The following is a 20,737-nucleotide window of genomic DNA, read 5'->3' on the forward strand; positions in this document are numbered from 1 at the left end:
GAAATTTGTTTGAGATCTAACAAAGATTCCCTAACATTTTCAAGTTGATACATTCACCCGTTGATGATCGGTGATCCAGGATTGCGCGAAAGGTCTAAGAAAATATATGAGGATTCCGCAAAAAAGACACAAGGATTGCGCGAGTAGAAACCTTAACATCTGCTACAGGAACGCGTGAATTTAAAATGAAGTTAATTTAAAATAGAAGTTTGGCAAAACAGGAAACAGTTGGTAAATAAACTCATTTTTATGATAACGCTAGTTGAGTCTAGTTTGTTGACAACATACCTTCTGATGATTAATGAAGTGAAAAGATTCAATAATGGACGTGGGTATACAGAACTTTCCTACCTTTTCTCGGAAAAAGTATTTAATCGGGAGAAACGAGGTAACGTTGGAATGCTCATACGGTGTCAAAACACAAAATGGGCCCTCTAAACCCCAGTATTCGATGCCGCGATTATTCTAACGCGAGTCCGAATAATCGCGCCAAACAAAGTGCGGCCGGCCGGCATTAAACACATATTAGTGCCTGCAAGACTAGAGAAATACTTCACGCATTGCACCAAACGGTGCGGTCGGCGTCAAGCCCATATCAGCGCCTACAAGACTGCATGAATACTTCTCGCATTGCGCCAAACGCAGTGCAGTCGCAAGCAGCCACAGGCGGCAGGCCCCTCGTTCACTTTTTGAATGTCTGTGGAAGCTCTCTGAGTCATTCGTGCTATGGGAGCTCTTCATCGAAGAGAGACATTCCCCTATGAAGAGGGAATTAACAGTCTTCCACGATGTAGTTATCTACCACAAACTACCAAGGTTGCCAGATTGACGCTTCCTCGTTGAATTTTGAGTATTCGCGCAAACGTGTTAGTTTTCGGCACCAGAAAAATCCTACACATCTCCAAAAAGGTAAAAAGATGGGCATTCACGCACTCCTATCACAGCCTTGATCATAAAAGAATTGAGTTCTTAGGTGAAATTTTATAGTCGTAATTTGGCCACTTTCACTCTTACAGTCCTACCCCCTCAATTAAATCGTTGCGTGCTAAAAAGACTTAAGTCCAAAAACTCTTTAGCCCTGGCTCTCATAGAATACGCAGGGCGTTAGGACTCACGATTCTTTGGATTCACGCCCTCTTAGCTGGCATCGATTCAGTTGGTTTTTGGTGATAATAAACATGTAGGATGCTCTGAAAATGTTTTACTTGCAGTACTCCCTGTGATGAAACAGGAATCTCTCATTGACACTTCGAATGCAATAAGAATGGTAAAGCCATACACCTTAAATACTGATCGTTTAGACACAGCGCCAAACTGAATCAGACTCGTTTTTTTACGGGTGGCGTGGTTTAGTAAGATTCCACTTTTGTAACCGATTGAAAACTGTGAGAACTAACTCTAGCATACAATTTTGAGAATTTTATGGGAGATTTCAAGACAGTATAAAAATATTGATTGATCAAAATTCATGCAAAATAAAAATCTGGCAAGAGAAGAAGAACACGGACCATCAATATTTGCATTTTAAATTTGGTGGGATAGCATTATGAGCATGTGTAATTAAATCGGTTGGATGAGGAATATTTACATACGATATTAGTAGTAATCTTGATTCTTTGACCGTAAGAACTTATAAAAGTGAATATGAACTTTTTAAATTGTAATTTTCTTACAGATTATAAGGATTCCATGGCATCAGACAAGAAAAAATTCGTGAAAATCATGCAGCATGAGACGGGAGTAAATTGAAAAAGAAAAAAAATCGTCTTTGTCCAGTTCTATACCCGGACTATATCCTTTCTTTCTGTTTTTTTTTTCTTTTTATCTTTCTCTCGCGTGAGCTATTTGCCATTTTTGCGAAAAAAGTGATTTTTGGGACCGATGACCTGTTGAACATCATATTGCAACCAAGTGAAAAACGGAATTCCTGGTGGATATAAAACGCCTTCAAATTCGAAGAATGCTCAAAGACATACGTGTTGCCGGACACCGTGTAAGCAGTGAAGTAAGGCATCACGCACGCACTCTTCAAAGATACAGGACGAATAATTAAAGATCTTCATCACCAAGATTCAGCCTACCACCACTTCATCAACATTATTTTAGTCGAAACTTAGCCACAGATCTTAATGATCGTGCTCACTGCATTCTCACTGTGCTAGACGACATTTTTTGTTATGCCTCCCTTACGGTGAGATGGAATGGTGGATCAAAGTTAATTTTTTAAATTATTCGTGATCCCGTCATTTTGAGCACACTTCCCTTACGATTTTGTTCCAGGGAAGATACACGAATTTCCACCCAGATTTAAAAATGACTCCAATACACACGCTAACCTAGTTTGATATGTATACGTGATAACTGGCAAGATCGTTGTTCCAGCCTCCAAATCAAAGCGAGATGCCATGTGTTTGAACTACAGTACTGCCGTGCTAAGGAAGAACGCCGTATGAACCTTCAGACGTTGCCATATTTCCTTCAATAAAAACCGAATTTACTGAGAAAATTGTGAATATTTTCCCTCAAATTTGTCGGTCAATTTTGTTCACGATTTAATCTAAAACATCTTAAAATTTCAAGGAAAAATATGCATAACTTTCCTCAAAAATACATGTTTTATTCGAAGAAATTCGGCAACTCTCGAATGTTCATGCGGCCTTTTGCCTTAGCACGGCAGAGTAGTTACCTAGATGAAAATAGTGCGGACATGTCAAAATATGGGGCTTCAAAGGCTCAAAACGGCAGTCATCCTTCTAAAACAAAAAAACCCTGAAAAAATTCCGCTGCCAATCTTCAGATTCCAATATCAAACCAAGATGGCTAAGAATGTTTATAAATGAGCGCTCTTGCGCAAAAAATAGTAAACTTATGCAAAACCCACTTCAAGTACGTGCTTTACAAACGACGGTATGTAACAATTGTAATAACAAATCACTACGAATAATTTGAGTTTTAAGGTTGGCTACCCTTTTGGGCCCTAAAAGCTCCATGACCTAACCTCCAAAATTAACAAAATGTTTGTACTCTCCGTATGATGGCACTCTACTCTGAACTGAAGAATTCTGCACGATCGTAAACACTCTCAAAAGCGTGAACGCGGCGAAATGGCGGGAGTGGGGCAAGGAAGAGGGCGGGGGGTCGAAAAAATCAGTTTATTATTGAAAAATATTATCTCATTTCTACGGTTATTGAGACTAATCTCCAAGCGACAGCGCATCGGCGTCACTCGGCGATCCATCAATCAAAATGGGCTCGAGTATTTCGGAGCCGCCGATGACGCACCCCCCCCCCCCTCTTACCCCGCTTGAGTGACGTTTGACACTCGTTCATCAAACGGATTCGATTTTCGTCGAGATTTTCTGCTCTCTCCGCGTTTGTGAGCTTTTGTTGCGTTGATTGTTATTTTTTTTTTTGTTTTTGATTCTCGGTATAGTTAACTTTGCAACCCCTACCTTTCACTTGAAAAACAAGTTTGAATTCTGGCCGAATCGCTGAAAGCTCTCCCGCGAATTGTATTAGTGATCGAAGTGCTTTTTGTGATCAGCAGTGACTGAGTGCGTTGACTTCTGCGTCTAACAAGAGCAAATTGTGATAATTCTGCTCTTTTCAGCTCACTCAATTTTTTTTGACGTCTGGGCACCAAGAAACGAATTGATAACTAACGCTTAAAAATTTGGGTGAGTTTTACGCCATAATCTAAAATTAGGTCTACAAAGACTAGTTGACGCAGTATGAGTACAGCGTTACTTACATACTTCCTCATAGTTCCATTGTTGAAAATCGAGTGGGTAGTGAATTTGGTGCCGTAGCCTATACTGCCGTGCTAAGGAAGAACGCCGTATGAACATCCGAGAGTTGCCAAATTTCCTCCAATAAAATGTTTATTATTGAGGAAAGATATGAATATTTTTCCCTGAAATTTTCAGGGACTTCAGGTAAAATTGCGAACAAAATTATCTGAAAAATTGGCAGAAAACTATTCAAAAATTTGCCTGAAAATTGGTGATTTGCCGGAGGAAATTTGGCAACGTCTGATGGCTCATGCGGCGTTCTTCCCTAGTACGGCAGTATATAGAGCCGTGAAATCCAAATTAATATGAGTGCGAGGTGAAATTATCATCATTAGAGCGTACAACTCTCCGCAGAAAGAGTAGATTCCGCTCCGCAAAAAGAGTAGATTCCGCTCCGCAATAGTGAAAATTACTCCCGAGAATAGACTCCACTCAGCATGTATTTTACTCGGGGTTTTTGAGTACTATGTAGACAAATGTTTCAATTAATACTGCCGCGCTGCGGAAGAACGCCGTATGAAACTCCAGTAAATATTTTCTTCCGGTTTCTCAGAACTCTGTTCGCAATTTGATCCCATGTTTGTGGAAATTTCAGGGAAAACTATTCGCAACTTTCCTTTAAAAAGGAAAAAGCGAGGAAAAAGTACGAGAAGCAATGTGGCAGCATTCGAATGCTCATGCGACGTTTTTCCTCAGCATGGCTTCATTTTCCATTCGTCCTCATATTCTATCGCTTTGTTTATCAATTTCAATCATAGAGGAAAAAAGGGAGGTGTTTGCATCTCGGGCATCTTGGAGTTTTTTGATGGCGTGGGTCGGTACGAATTAGTTTCATTATCAATTTTCTTGGAAATGGTGTAGTTTATGGGAAAAAGTAATACTGTATACAGTGTTTGAAATTATATAATGAGTTGATTTAAGCAAAAAAATCGGACGTTATGGTCCGTTTCTCATACTTCGATTTCCGGATTTTGCGCTGGCCAAGTTGTACCGACCTACGTCACAGGGCAAACAATCCTCGAGGTGCAAACGCTTCCTTTATATCACTATGATCCCATCCCATCCCACCTATAATAGTTACCGGATCTATGTCAGCAATTCTTTCGTTCACGATAACTATCGTTAGATTTACGTTAGCTGTCTCAAATTTTGTAAATTTGTCCATTTTGATCTGATGAAGAACTGTATAGATTTTCGGTTAAATCGCATTTACCGTTTACTTATAAACGGTAATTAACGTAAGTGCCCTACTTACGCTGTTTTCCACTAAACTGGTTTTATGAAAGTACCATTCCTTGGTTTCCTTGGTAACCTTTGTTTGCTATCAGCTGATGTTTTATTTCCATTTCTCGGCCAAGTCAACGGATTTTATACTTCTTTTTAGTGCAAGATCAAGACTAGTTTTCAATAATCAGCCGACAGGTACGAATCCGAGATGCGCGAGACTCTCCCTAGTTCGAATTTTCGCGGTCGCGCTTATCTGGATTTCGGCGGGAAAACTCGCGTCGGTCCCTGGCGGATGAAGGGTGACACCTGCGAGTGGGTGGCGAACGGGGACGAGGAGGGTGCCTCGTGTCGAAACTAGATTAAGTGTAATGTGGAGTAATTCGATTAGAATCCTCGGGAACACGACAAGGGTGGCCCAAGCTGGTTCAGTCAGCGATCCGACGTCCGAGTCGCACCCACCCTTCCCGCGGCGCGCGCGTCCGCGCTTCCACCCCCGCCTCCGCCTCTCGGCTGCATTTCCGCCGCAGGTACGAACTGCTATACAAAGTAAAAACGCCGTATCTCCATTCAAAACTTTCTTCAATTTTTTGCTGAAAAATGCTGTTTTACAAAATACCCAACGAATATTCATCCTTCAGTTTTTCAATACAACCCCGCCACACCATTAGGAACTAAAAATGTGAAAAAAGCTTTATGGCAATAGAGACGTTGCATGCGTGAGGAATTTGCGATTTGACTGTTGATTCTTATGCAAAAGTTCGCGAGAAACACGATGGTGCCACTGGTTTCCTCTGAAATCAACTCCCAAGCTCAAAAAAGCTCTCAAGTTGAGGCCAAAATGGAGGGGACATCCCACGCTATCCTGAGAGTCCACCTCTACATCAAGACAAACTCTCCATGCAAAGATAGAGAGCAGATACATTAGCAGGGTTGCCGTGTTTTCAGTTTTGGAGTCCCCAAATAAAGTGGCAGCCCTGTCAATGTATTTGCTCCCTATCTTTGCATGGAGAGTTTGTCTTGATGTAGAGGTGGACTCTCAGGATAGCGTGGGATATCCCCTCCATTTTGGCCTCAACTTGAGAGCTTTTTTGAGCTTGGGAGTTGATTTCAGAGAAAACCAGTGGCACCATCGTGTTTCTCGTGAACTTTTACATAGGAATTAATGGTCAAATCGCAAATTCCTCACACATGCAACATCTCTATTGAATTCTCTTAGAGCAGTAATAGAGCAGTAAATGCTGGAAAAAAGGAAAAAATTTTGAGTGGAGTTACGGCGTTTTTGCTGTGGACGGCAGCGACCCCCTCCCAGGAGTATGCTCATCGTAGTTCCTTTAGATCGTCCTCTTTGGAAAAGAATATGTGACGTGACGCATTAGGGAAAAATTAGATAACCGTACCAAAGCTTAGAGGAATTCAAGGCCACGGAGGTCAAGTGGGATAAGTGCAGTTTTTGAACAAAAATTAGATATTAAGGATTTCAACTGAAAGTAGCATTTAAATATATTTTGTGAAAAATTCACCACCAAAATCCAATTTTCAAGCATCAAAGTGAGTTTGAACTATCTCTTCGCCACACTGCCATGCCGTGCTGAGAAGGACACTATATAAGTCTTTGGACGGTGCAAAATTTATTTTGATAAAATGTGGGCTTTCAGGGAAATCTGTGATTATTTTTATTCGAATTTTTCCAAGAATATTTTTTGCCATCAGATCTAAATGATCTGAAAATATCAGAGAAAATATCGATGACTCTACTCAATACTAAACATTTTTGAAGAGGAAATGTGACAGCATTCGCAATTTTATGCGACGTTTTTCCTCTACACGTTAGCTTAAGGCTTCAATTGTGAAACTTTAAACCCTTATTTTTTGAAATAGCTAAAAACCGCACTTATCCTACTCGACCTCCAAACCCCTTAAGGTTCAAGATTCAAGATATTTATTGCATCGAATAAAACACATAGAATGTTGCGATACAATTACAATGGCTTAAGATTAAAACTATAGATAGGCACAAAAACATAAAATTAGGGAAAAGAAACACGAGGTAAAAAAATTATAGAAACTACAGACTTAAGTAATTCAATTAGAAATCATCAACATCATAGATACACTTGGGCACAAGGAATTCAAATTGCGGAGCTTAAAACTGCTACTTTTCGTATACTTTTTATAATTTCATTAGGTTATTTGTTAAAAAGTTTAATACCTGTATTTAAAAAGGATTTCTGAGAAAAGGTATTCTCACTTCTCAATACACTTAGCTTATTTATATTTCTTGTGAGATAATCGTGTACATCGGATTGTTTCTGATATAGTCAGATTGATAAGTAAATACATACAAACAGGTATGAAAGATGTAAAATGAGGGGATTGTAAGAAGTTTTCTCATGGCAAATAAATTCTTGACAAATAAATTTATGAAAATCACTCGATGAAACGGTTCTAAACGGAATCATTTAAACTACATAAACCGTTGCCTGGTTTCCTTTCATGATTTATTCCTTCAATAAAGAAGTTTTAATCATTCTCTCTTGAAAGTTCGTAAGTACATTCTTCATAAGCCAGGGGAGGAGTTTTACGGTATTATGTAGTGAGGTTCTGTCGTGGGTGTCTCAAAAATAGATCTTAAGAAACATAAGGCAACATCAAATGCAGTTGAGCTATTTTCGGTTGAATTCATCCAGTTTTGCATCATCTGCCATAAAAAAATACCCACAAAATACAAAAATGGACCCCTCCGTAGAAATGCAAAGTTTCAGGACTGGAGACGAGGAATTTGAGAAACGCGCTATTGAAGTTTACCCTGTGTCTGTGCGTTAAAGTGCTGTTGCAAATTTAGAGGCCAACAAATCGCGCGAATGTATAAAGATAAGTTCTTCCTTCGGTGGATTTGACCCTTATGTGATTCGTTACGCTGTGATACCGGTGATTGTGACCATTACTCCACTAAACTGTTTGAATCTGTTCATGGGTACGAAAATTGTGGGATCGACGGGAGGTTGGCAAAATTGCCGTGCTATGGAAAAACGCCGTACGGACATTAGAGAGTTGCCAAATTCCTCTTGATAAAACATGTATTTTTGACGACATTCGGGCATATTTTTCCTGGAAATTTTTAGATAAATTAAATTAAATTGAATGCAAAATTTTCTGAAAATTTTGGAAAAAAATATTCACAATTTTCCTAATAAATTCGGCTTTTATCGAAGGAAACTTGGCACCGTCTGAAGGCTCATACGGCGTTCTTCCTTAGCACGGCAGTAAAGACTAGAAAGTCGAGGGTGAATACGAGGGGTGAAAGTGGCAAGAAGAGGGACGCTACGGCCGGAGGGGTAGTCGGAGGGTGAAGCAGATGAAATGCACCACCGAACTCGGGCTTAAGTGTTTCACCTGAGTCGATACGACTGCAGGAATTCCGTACCTCTAGTGTCCTCATATCATAAAACCCATTTAAATCAACTACTCGTGAAGCTAGGATAGAAGTCCCCTTATGCTCCAAGCGCGTTCTGATGGAAGTCGATTGGTGCTTCAACGAAATTCAAATTAGTTACTGCACTCCTCTGCCGTGCTGAGGAAAAACGCCGTATGGACATTCGAGAGTTGCCAAATTTTCTTCGATAAAACGTTTATTTTTAAGGGAAGTTATGAATATTTTTCCTTAAAATTTTCAGGAACTTCTGGTGAAATTGCGAACAAAATTATATAAAAAATTGGATTAAAAAAATTGGCCAAATTTTCCGAGAGTTCGTGATTTACCAAAAGAAATTTGGCAACGCCTGAAGGTTCATACGGCGTTCTTCCTTGGCATGGCAGTCTTACTCTCGCGACAGTGCTGCCGTCCTAAGGGAAAAACGTCGTATGAACCTTCAGGCGTCGCAAAATTTCCTTTAATAAAATACAAATTGCCTGGTGAACTTATGAATAGTTTTCTTCCAATTTTTCAGGTATTTTTTACACGCAATTTCACATGCAGCTCCTGAAAATTTCAAGGAGAAAAATAAATAACTTTCTCGAAAATTAATCATTTTATCGAAAGAAATTTGACAACCCTCAAATGTTTATACGGCGTTTTTTCTTGGCACGGCAGAGTGCGTGTCTAGTTAGTATTCTATTCTCGGATGGATGAGCAAAGTTGAGATTCCAGCTCCTTTGTTTTGCTTTTAAAGGGGTTGAGAATGCAGTTTTTTCTTCAGCAACTCCTACTCACATGTTATGTTCAAATAATTCTATGATTGCTTGAAATGAGATCGGGATATTAGAGATGCTTTCAACGTTATGATTGTGAAAAATAAAATTAAAAGTGATGAAAATTGAATTATGATTGAATTTATGATTGTTGATTATATGCCTCGCCCCTCGCGTAATCATGCAGGAGTGAATGAGTGGCTGTATTAAATCATGCGTGTCGTAGAAGATGACCAGCTAAAAGGTGGATAGATGACATTCAAAAAGAAATGAAGGGATGCCAACTTTCAGAAAATCTCTATCTTGACAAATTCCAGTGACGGTTAGGTGTCACAGAGCGGCTTAATGCGCTATAAAAGTGACTAATACATACATTGAATGAGGGGCTTGGAGGACAAGGCGCATTTAAGTGCAGTTTTTGCTATGTCAAGAAATGAGTGTTTAAAGTTTCAAAATTACGTGGAGCCTTATGGCGGTGAGAAAGTTAAAACTCACTTTTTGATGCTTTAACTTTGGATTTTAGTTGTGAATTTTTCGCAGAATATACTTTCAAACTAATTTTAGCCGATTCATGAATATCTCAATTTTTTCAAAAACTGGACTTATGCGCCTTGTCCTCCAAACCCCTCAAATGATAAATCAGTAGATAAGTTTGCACAGAATAGGTTACTAAGAATTGTATTGTCTCTGGAATTGTAGCACTGAAGGGATCAGCGCAGATGATTACAGCAGAAACTCTCAAACTGTGCGCATAATTCACGTAAAAAGGTTAAGAAAAAAGCTGGAAGAAAAATTTTCGTACACTCTTTAAAAAAATTGCGTTGATGCAAACCTTTCATGGTACATGCAAATTATGCTAACATAAACAAAATCCAATGTGAATTCTTTGTTAGCGCGGACAGATTTTGATTTCACGCTTGATTTGATCTAATTACTTAGCAATTTATGCTGTAAGAGCAGGAAAACAACACGAAGATAAAATGTCAATCGTATTAATAGTACATACTTGTTATGAGTCAATTACGCTCTTAAGAATGATTGTTGGGCCTCTTGAAATGCATGAGCAGCACTTTAATCAACATTGACAGGCCTACGCTGCTTATTCAAATATATGTGCACTGAGGAGCTGATGAGGAGACTTAAAAACTCAAGCAAAAATAAACGGGAAGAATGTTCAATTGCAAGAGTGAAAGCATTTCACACAATGATTGAAAGCAGGGACAGCTTTAATAGTTGTAGTAAAGCGCGGAGGAGGGAAGAAGGAGAGAAACAGTGTAAGGGAAAGCAGCAGTAACATATCATCCCCCATGGCTAAACTTCAAAAACCCGTATCTCTATATACAGATTTTTTAAAATTAAAATCAACCGCCACAAAAATCATCATTGTGGCCACGCATTTATTTTGCAGTTTTCAGTGTAGCACAATAAACCAGTAACGACAAAATAACAAGCAAATGTAAGCCATTACTTACATAAAGAACAGTGGCGTGGCGTGAATTGCGATGTATCGATTGTCATGCCATTTAAACCTATGGTAAAGAATCGATTATTAAGGTGTTCGCTGCTAACACCCTGTCTATCGATCATTTTCCATAGGTTTAAATGGTATAACAATCGATATATCGCAGAGCACGCCACGCTACTGATAAAGAAATCGGGTGTCGACGGTGGCATCGACTTTTGCCGGATGTCCTGGACGCCATAAGTTTGGCAAAATTGTCGACAACTGTTTTTTGAGAGTATCTTCAATTACGTATTTAGAGAAAATTAATCAAAATATTACGTTGCAATTTTGTGCAAATTTTTGAGAGAGAGAATGCACAGAAAATTTCAATAAAGACTATTCGTTAGTTTTCCCTCAGAAAAAAACAAATCAAATGTGCGAGGACTTATCACGTTGCAATCTGAGATCAATCTTTATTGACTTTAGCCACCAGAATGATTTCACTGCACCGAACACGGGTGTCTAACCGAACAATATATCGACCCGGAAGAGGTCTAACAATGTTTTGGTGAATACAGCAGTAACTGCTGGGGAATATGACTGCCCATTGGATGGTATCACTGTTCATTGCAGGCACTTTTTGTGTGTTCACCTACTTCAGGTTGACGGTATGTGTCTCGCTAGTGGGTTCCTGAAACGTAGTGAATGTTTTGCACGTTTGACGTCAAACAAACGGCGCTTTCATCCTTATGCCCATTCCCTCTCTAATTGAATATAAATGTGCTGGCATGCCGCATTACAACGAAAATATGCCTTTGATAATCCGAGGATCTTCCAAATAAATTCAGAGGCGGATCTAGCAATTTGGCAACACCGGATTTCCTCCATTTAAACCTATGTTAAATAATCAATTCTTGTCGGAGCACCTGCCCCCTACAAGAATCGATACATTTCCACATGAAACAATGTTGCCAATTTGCTGGATCCGCTAATGAATAAATTGAAAGTAGACGCGAAAACAAAAACGGTTACAGTAAAGCGGAGTTTGCTATTCTTGGGAATTCAAGTTGTTCCTCGAGGGTGCGAGTTGTTTGTATTCTGAAAAAACAGTTGGAAAAGCTCAGCTTTTTGGTTTCCGACAGGTTCCAATAAAAAAAGAAAAAAAATTCTGTAAAGTTTCAAACCGATTGGACCAATTTTAGAGCTCACACCATCGCACCGACGACTTTTTTTTTTTAAAAAAAAAAGAAAAATATATCTAGTTGTCCATTAAATAACCGTTCCTACGATCATTAATTGCTACTTCTGGCTTGACGCGCCTTCAACTCCAACCATCAGCAAAATGGGCATCACCCGTAGACGAATAGTTATCTCACAGACGCTTCCTCTAAATGATGTCAAATATCGATGGCAGTCCGCAAAAAAGTCTATTTGTCTCCAATTGCAATGTTGCACACCTCCATTTAATTGTATTTAATTTCTTTTTTTTTTATTTAAAATGAAACAACAGTTTTTCTTAAAATTTTTTGCGAATGTTCCCAAATCATTGAGAAAAAGTTCACAAAAAATTTCGAGGCGATATTTTGGTTAGTTCGTCTTTCTTTCGAACAACGAAAAACACAGCATGGTCCGAAATGATTTTTCTTTAATCATTCCAAATAAATTAGCAGAAAAAACGGGGGATTTTTGTTTCTTTGCGTATTCTATCGGACGGCAAACACAATTATTTCCGGCCTCTAAGGAAGTCCGTTCCGATGAATACACTTGATCAACAATATATTTCTGAAAAAATAATTCCATCAATGTTATATTTATTTTCAAGTTTGAAATGTAAATATTTGATTCAATTTGGACTTGCCTCAGAGAAAAAATACTATGTCCGTTTAGGATGTCATATACTTTCTTCTAGATTTTACTTCAGAGCGGAAAACTAACCTTTTTAATTTGTGCAATTTTGCATCATCAACTGACACTCAAAGTCTTTTGTGAAGACTCACTTATAAATTTAAACTAAGTTCCTTTAAAATATTCAAGTTAAATGTTGAAGTCAAGACCAATCCACACGGTTTCAGGACATTTTGTCAACGATTTTTTGTCCGCGCACCTTTTTTGTCCAGTAGTTTACGCCCACATGTAAAATAAGCAACGGTGACTTGATCCAAGTGTTATATTTTAGTCGGTATCTAAAATTATGTTGACAATATGGGAATGAGAAATTGAGAGAGAAGGCATTTGAGAGAAGGAGAGCGGGACGGCGCACACTGTGGTATTTGACCGAAAAACCTGGCCAAAACCTCAATTTTAAATTTTATTTTATTGGAAAACCAATGTGATATTCGAAATCTACACTGTTTTTTACCCCGGTAGACATGTATGTACCAATTTTCGAGCGGCTCAATTTCCCGCGAAGAGACCACGAAGTTACCTAATTCTCAGCGATTATTTTGATATGTTTTGGCGCGCTACTCGTCGATCAGTTGACTTCAACTGTGCGGCCATAAAAGGGAACTTCGGTGATATGCAACACATTCCTAGGGGTATATTCTACACAACTAACCACAGTATTTTTGAAATTTCCATTTTTGGTGATTTTCACAGGAGGTTGAAAAGTGATGTAAAAGTAAACGTTTTTTTCGAAATTCAGAGTCCGATTTCTTTTTACGCTCAACTGCGCTCAAGCGGTTTAAGGCGGAATGTTATAGTCTAAAGTGGGTATTTTCAGAATTCAGGGGTGACAGACTGAGGAAAACTGAGGAAATTGAAATTTTTGACCTTAAAGATGGACTTTTGAGCGATTTTCACCGTTTTCACGAGCATGAATGGGAAAAATTATGTCGATATTAACGACTGAAATTGTATTTTTCCAACAGCTCTGACCCATTTAGTACCAAATTGGGTGACATTTGGTCACGCAACCTGTTTCCCTGGCCCCTACGCCCTCGAAAGAAGGATAAAAAAAATAATTTGAAAGCGGATGGGAGGGTCACTTTAAAGTCTTGCAAAAGTGTTTAATCCGTTATCTAACAATCTCTTCGTGCATTATCCTTGAGTATAGACATATTTATGCCATGTTTTACTTTTACAGACAAATTTGAGTCCATGCTGCCGCGGGGTGGGGCTTTAAAAGTGGCCCTCTGGCACCATGAAATTACGCTGAGAGGCACATTTGAAGGCTCGTAAAAGTGAGATATGTTGTTTTGTTACGAATTTTGCAGTGAAGAGCCCTCACTTTGAGATGTGGACCATGGGTTAGGAAGGAACCCATCAAAATTAATCATTTTCACAGGTGCTTCCTGCCCTTACAATGGTTCTCATTATGATAAAACTCATTTTCATCTTATAATTTAACCTCAAAATCATCATTTGGAGGTCCCGGCACTTTCATACTAGCACTAATTTTGATTCTAAATTGTCAAAAATCTAATATCTAGAATGATTCATATTAATTTTTTGAGAAATGTACAATTACTCCTCAGTGTGAGAGATCGGCTGTTTTGTCAAACATATTGAAGTGACTTACGCTGTTTTAAAAAAAAACCATAAATGAGGTAATAGAAAGTCCTTATTTCGAAAAGTAGACCCTAGGTGAAGGAGAAACTCGTCTAAATGCACCGCTTTAGTCAGATACTTTGCGTCCTTTTGAAGACTTTTTGGAGGGCTTCTTGCACCCTCTTTAAACTCTCCGCAAATAGTCATATGATGTGTTAGGTGGTTAAATTGTGCATATTATCACTTAAGAAGAAGTACTGATTGTAAAATATTTTTAAAACTCGGCAATATCTGGTGATAAATAGTTTTGGCCAGCTTTTCAGGTCCAATACCACAGTGTGCGGCGTGCTGTCAGCGCGAGAGGCTCACTGGCGCCTACAAACCTAAGTGGATACTTCACGCATTGCACAATGCTTGAAGTATCCACTTAGGTTTGTGGGCGCCAATACGCGTTTCGCGCTGGCCGCCCGCTCGCCGTGCGGCGGCGCCTGAAGCAACTATTTCACAACAGAGGTGTTGCACAGTATTATACGAAATCGAACGTATTAAGAATGACAGGCATCCTTTAAAAGTACAGATCTTTCCTCGCAAAATAAATCGAGATACTTATCGTACACTGGAAAAATCTGAGAGCCTTTAGCTGAGGCAAATATAGAGGTTCATCCGGTTCAGGTATAAGAAGGTGGGAAAATCTTGAAACATAATTAAGGCCTGTTACACCAAAGAGGTGTAGAGAGTTTTAGTGAATTTTGTCTCATGGAATTGACGCTCCCCCACTTTTACCAAAACTCTCAACTATATATTATTCTCCGTTGAACCGAATAGACAAAACAAAAAAACAAGCAAACTCTCATTCCTCCAAGACATTTTACATTTTTATCCAAAAACGTTGGGAGCAATTGTCGTTTGTATTTACATGTGGGCCAATTGACTTTGGGTCTCAACTGGCACGTGGACCAAAACTCCCGCGCCGAAAAACGCGTGGACGTAAATTACTGGGAAAAAACAGGTGCGCGGACAAAAAATCGTTGACGAAATGTCCTATAACCATCCACACAGGTCAGTCATTGCGCATCTTTTTGAGATTCACTCCCCCGCCCGGCCCTAACTCGGCGGCACTCAATGCTACGTCACAATGGATGCTTCCACAAGAAATACATTGTAGGCACCCAATACTACGTCACTGCGCAGTAGAGTTCCAAAACTCGTCCTCGGGAATGACTGACCTGTGTAGATTGGTCTTGGTTGAAGTATCTCGATCGAGATCAAAGACATAAAGACGGAGCGCTCGTATCTAAAAGCACGGGGAAAAAGTGAAGCTAGGTTCGGCGCTGCGCGCTTGTGTGAGTGTGTAAATGAGCGCGGGAATCCATGGCGGCAAACGGAAATTTGATTTGAACTTGTCCTCTTGATTTTTCCTTATTTCTTCTTCGAAACGTGTTTTAAATGCTTAAAACGATTATATTAAGAAAGTTCGGTCTGCGTCCTAATATATTACACCTACTTTTGCTCGGTAACAGGCAGTAATCTCAGATAAAGTTAGTTTTTCTTCTGCTTATGGTGGTTCTGCAGGTTCAAACAGGCCGTTACAGTTCTAGATCTACGTTACTCCCAAATGAAATCAGTCGGTCGACGACGGACCGAAACTAACCTAAAGTTAATAAAATATGAGTGTGTACCTGAATTTGGGCAAAAATCAACCTAAAATACTTTGTTTCCGCAATTTTATTTATTAGTTCCCGCCCTACATTTGAATTCAAACTTGTCCCGATTTCGCCGCCAATCCTCTAGCCAATAGTAGAGGTGATTGAAAAGAAGCTCTAGAAGCTTCATTTTTTGCTTTTAGTGCTCCGTCTTTATGTCTTTGATCGAGATACGTGTTGTCCAGTTCTTTCGACGTAAGGTTTGTCTTTTCCCTTAAGCACGAAATAAGATTGGGAACAGCAAGGATATCAGATGCTTAAATTAGGTTAGGTTGAGTTTGCATAGCACTCGCACAGGAATAATAGCTCTTAAAAAAATATATCAAGTAATTAATAAATTACTTAATAAAGTAATTATGAAATGTAGGTATATGTCACTGCTGCGCCCGTAAAAATGTTTGTTTGTTGAGAGACGAGCATACTGCCTGCTAAGGAAAAACGCCGCATAAAAATTCCAGAGTTGCCGAATTTCCTTCTATAAAATGATTAATATGCAAAAAAGTCATGAATATTTTTCCTCGAAATTTCCAGGAATTTCAGGTGAAACTGTGTACAACATTATCTGAAAAAATTGGAAAAATAATATTTATAAGTTTACCGGTAAATCTATTTTTATAAATTGAAATTTGGCAACACCCGGAGGTCCATACGGCTTTTTTTACGGCATTTTTCCTTAGCAAGGCAGCAGGTATTTTTATTTCATTCTTTTTATACTTCACTGTTCCAGAAATGGCAGAGCAATCTGGGTCGGATGAGGAGGGAGAAGATTGGCGGCTGGACTTTGGTTTTTGGATCGGTAACATTTCACTGGGAGTATTGTTCGTGCTCCTTTACCGATGTTTTCGTGTTTTCTTCGGACTTCTCCTAAAATTTTACCGTCGCACGTTAGCGTGTAAGTATATGTGCTTACCAGTTTTAGTGTTGCAAACCTGTACAACCAAATCCATCGACCTACGTTCATCATACAGTAAAATGCGGCCCATCAAATGAGATGTGACGACACAACTAAAATTAGAGTACCCCCATAGAGAGAATATTGACACTTGAGGATCCATTTTAGATTGGTTTAATATAATATCAGATTCCATGACTGTCTTAGGCCCAGAAAACGGAAGACGCTGATGCAAATATCGTCAGCTTTCGGCCAAAGTATCACAAGCGCCATGCGACGTTTCAAAATTTCTAACACTATTTTATTTTTTTACACAGAAGTTGTTGGTTGAATCCGTTCGAAAATTTCACTGAAGCTAATCGGTAGCACAAAGAAAATTCAGAGAAATTTTCTGACAGCTTCATTGAACGATTTCTCTGTAAAAAAAAAATGAAATGGCGGCAGAAATTTTGAAACGTCGCGTGTCTTGTGATACTATGACCGTAAGGTGACGATATGGTTCAAAATCAGTAAAATGTGGCTTACTTGCTCGCTTGCAGTACTGACTTTTGCTGAGAGAACTTAGTTGAACTTGTTCAGCCAGTTATTAAATTAATTCTGTACATTACAATTGAAAAATTTATTTTTAACATGACCTTTTCTATGCTATAAGGTGAAAAAATTATAGATGACCAAGACTTGGCACAAAAACCCCGTCTATCTAAATGGCCGCCATTTCCCGAGTTGTTTAGGATCTCTATATAGTCCAGAGTTCATACTCTCTTCATAAAGGTACTCAAAACTAAAATTGATGGAGGTATCTTGTAAATGAACCCTTTCAGTGGTTACGTCCTACCAGCATTGATTTTTACGAATAAGTGATCTTCGTATTTGCACAAGGATAACTCACCGTTCTTGCTTCCATTTTGGCCCTGCTATACGCCCTCCTATTGGCTGTGCTCTGAATGTTTCCATGCATCCCGAGGACCTATTTACTTACATTTAAAGAGTTATCACTCATAAAACGCCGCATATGCATTCAAATATTGCCAAATGTCCTTTGAAAAAGTACTGTTTTTGTGAAAAGTCTACTTTTCTTTGCAACAGTTTCAGATGATTTAGCTATAATTCCAAACAAGCTTTTTCTGAAAAATTGAAAGACAAATATTAACAAATCCCCCAGAAAATTGGTGCTTTCATAGCTGGCAACAGCCAAGATTTCATGCGGTGTTTTTCCGCAGCAAGGCAGTTTAGTTTTGATCCCTAAACTATGGACCATCATTCATTGCAAAATAAGGATGATGGTTCCACATACACCGTTACAGTTGGAGTGCCGCATCACTTGTAAACAAAATCGCCGCTAGTTCGCCTTCAAATTCGGCGATGCAACCTAACTTCACACCGAAGTTGCATCCACCGATTGACTGTATTCTGAAAGTGTCCACGTATCCTGAGGTGGACATGGGCAGTATGAGGGGACTTCCACGGAGACTTTAACGCAATGCTAGAAACATAGAGGTCATTTTCAAACGCTCATTCCCTCGGGTCGATTCTGATTCATTGAATAATTCATTGATGTGTATGTTGCCTGTATGGGCAATGATGGCATTTTACTTACATTTGAGGAATTATCAATCAATTGACAGACACGCACTGCCATGCAACGGGAAAACGCCAACCCGCGCGTATGAACATTCTAATGTTGACAAATGTCTCTTAATAAGTTACCGTTTTGTAGGATAATTATGAATATTTTTCGTTGAAAGTTTCAAATGATTTAGCTCAAATTGTGAAAAAACGTCTATAAAAAATTGGAAGGAAATATCCAAATTAAGTTTCATAAAGGGGGATCTTTGTCCTGAAATATTAGAGAGCTCTGGTAATATAGTCTTTTATTTCGACCTCAATACTTTATGAAACACCCATGTCAACTGAGATGGATACATACTTATGGAATGGTAAACGCAAGAAGTTCACTAATCAGAGAAATGACACGAGTTGTAAAAATGAGAAAACCCCGAAACACTGCGATCTTTATGGTAGCCTAGATAGTTGATGCATATGTAATTTTTAGCGCTGAGTTTGGAAAAGACCTTAGTTTTTCCTTTGACCATCCGTCGCTCCGTAAAACTGTAATTTTTAAACTGGGTGGTGCTTTTTTTTAAAAAAAATTGAGTTTTTTATGGAAAATTCCATTCAGTTTTTTGGGGTACTCGTCCACGATAGAAAAAAAAACGAAGGTTATTTTCATTTTGTCTCAAGTATGCGTATTTTTTCTCAACAGGGCTAAACCCAAAGTATGGGAGAAGGTTGGCGCTCTTACAGTGGATTGAGAAGCGTGCAGGACGGAAGATACACGGGTTTTCGGAACTATGGGAGAATCCTGAATTACTGAGCGTTGTTGTTGACAGCGTCATCCCACAAGCGTACGAGGAAGGTGAAGGCGAAGATGTCACCCGTCATGCAGCTCTACAGCAAATCCAGTCAACTCTATCGCGATATTTTGAAATTCGACCTGTGAGTCTTTTGTCTTTTGATACAAGTATGTGTAAAGAATGGATCGCATTTAGCAAAAGAGAACCAGAGCGATTACAGTGTTGTAAAAATTTTGGTTCTTCATAATTATATGAGAAATCTCTCAAAATGGCAAATAGTTTTTTGCTTCCCACCCAAAAATTGTTAACTTTATAAGAAAATAAGGGTGTGAATTTTAAAATTGTACAAAAATTAAGTATTTTTAAAAGAACTGAAGAAATTGCACGATTTTGAAAACACTGTAATCGTGCGGGTTCCTTTTTACTTAATGCAATCCCGATGTGACAAGTTTGACAGCATGTTGCGTCTTTGTAAAAATATCGATGACAAAGCAATTGAAGAATTCCCTTAGATCCTGGCAAAAAAAAGAAAAAAGAAAAAAAAAACCATTTGAACACGAGTTATATACGGTTGCAAAATATCAAAAGAACCAAAAAACGCGGATGAAATTTTGTGTTCAAAAACGAATATGATTGGGGCCGTCCTTGAAAAACTAAAATCGTCGCACCTCTGACGTTAGAGCGTACGCCAATCTTCGTGTATAATATACTTAATTCAATGTTTTTTGGGGCTCATGCTGAAACCCTGATGCACTCTTAGGCCAGAGGAGCGACGAAAAGGTAAAGGAGATTGTTGTTAGGCTGATTCAAGTTGAATCGGTCTATACGTAAGTTATGATAATAGAATTCATCCCTTGAATGGCTGGTGCGGGGTGCTTGATCGGAGTCGCGCGCACGGTGACTTGACACGAGAAGACAGAAATCCGAAACGCCTTCAATTTTTGCGTATGCAGCATGCACATCCTTGGAATGCGAATAGGAGTATCAAGGCGCTTCCAGGAGAGCTGCTTCACGCATGTTGGTAGGCATGCGAGATACCCATCGTGGGTCATAGCTACGATCGTCCCGTTGCTCTTTTGTTGCAAGCATAATATGAGGGTGCTTTCATGGTTGAAAATTAAATGTACCGGACCATCTTTTGACCAGAATTGTTGGACATTACACAGAGTAGAGAAAAGTTGAACCAAAGTTCTTCAGTATTTTTCAGTAAAATTTTTATTTGTAAAAATTAAGCAGATAGGAGACAAGTTTGAGTATTGAAGATAACTCTTAATCAGTTTACAAAGTGAGCATAAATGCTAACTGGATCACATTTTGCAAAAAGGAACCAGGAGCATTCCAGTGTTGTTAAGATTGTGCAAATTTCTTCACCTTGCAAATATAAACCGATCATCGATACAAGTTTTATCTTTACCCTCAATAATCGATGAATTCAGGACGAAAATCACCTTTGAAAATCTGATTTTTTTCATTATTTTAGTGATTGTATTGGGAAGCATGTATGTTGCACAATTCTAGCAACATTGGAATGCTCTTGGTTCCTTTTTGCAAAATGCAATCCAACTAGCGTCCGCAAGCAATAAACTAGCAGAAAATCTGCTCACTACGAAATTTTGATTTTTTTCTGCTTTTTGTTGCTCGTGCTACAC

At 38.9% G+C, this 20,737-nt stretch overlaps 1 protein-coding gene across 2 annotated transcripts in view; it reads left to right on the forward strand.

The window, feature by feature from the left end:
- The first annotated feature begins 3,292 nt into the window (after window positions 1–3,292).
- LOC109044554 (uncharacterized) overlaps window positions 3,293–20,737 on the forward strand; it is a 29,302-nt gene continuing 11,857 nt past the window's right edge. Inside the window, exons 1-3 of one of the 2 annotated variants that reach the window (XM_072303820.1) lie at window positions 3,293–3,677; window positions 16,570–16,734; window positions 18,998–19,230. In XM_072303820.1, coding sequence (XP_072159921.1) covers window positions 16,572–16,734; window positions 18,998–19,230 — 396 coding nt within the window. In that variant the 5' untranslated portion in view covers window positions 3,293–3,677; window positions 16,570–16,571. Of the gene's footprint in view, window positions 3,678–5,050; window positions 5,546–16,569; window positions 16,735–18,997; window positions 19,231–20,737 lie in introns of those variants that run through there. The other variant, XM_019062352.2, reaches the window with a different exon arrangement.

The sequence above is a fragment of the Bemisia tabaci genome, chromosome 8 (assembly GCF_918797505.1).
Source record: "Bemisia tabaci chromosome 8, PGI_BMITA_v3".
Taxonomy (NCBI): domain Eukaryota; kingdom Metazoa; phylum Arthropoda; class Insecta; order Hemiptera; family Aleyrodidae; genus Bemisia; species Bemisia tabaci.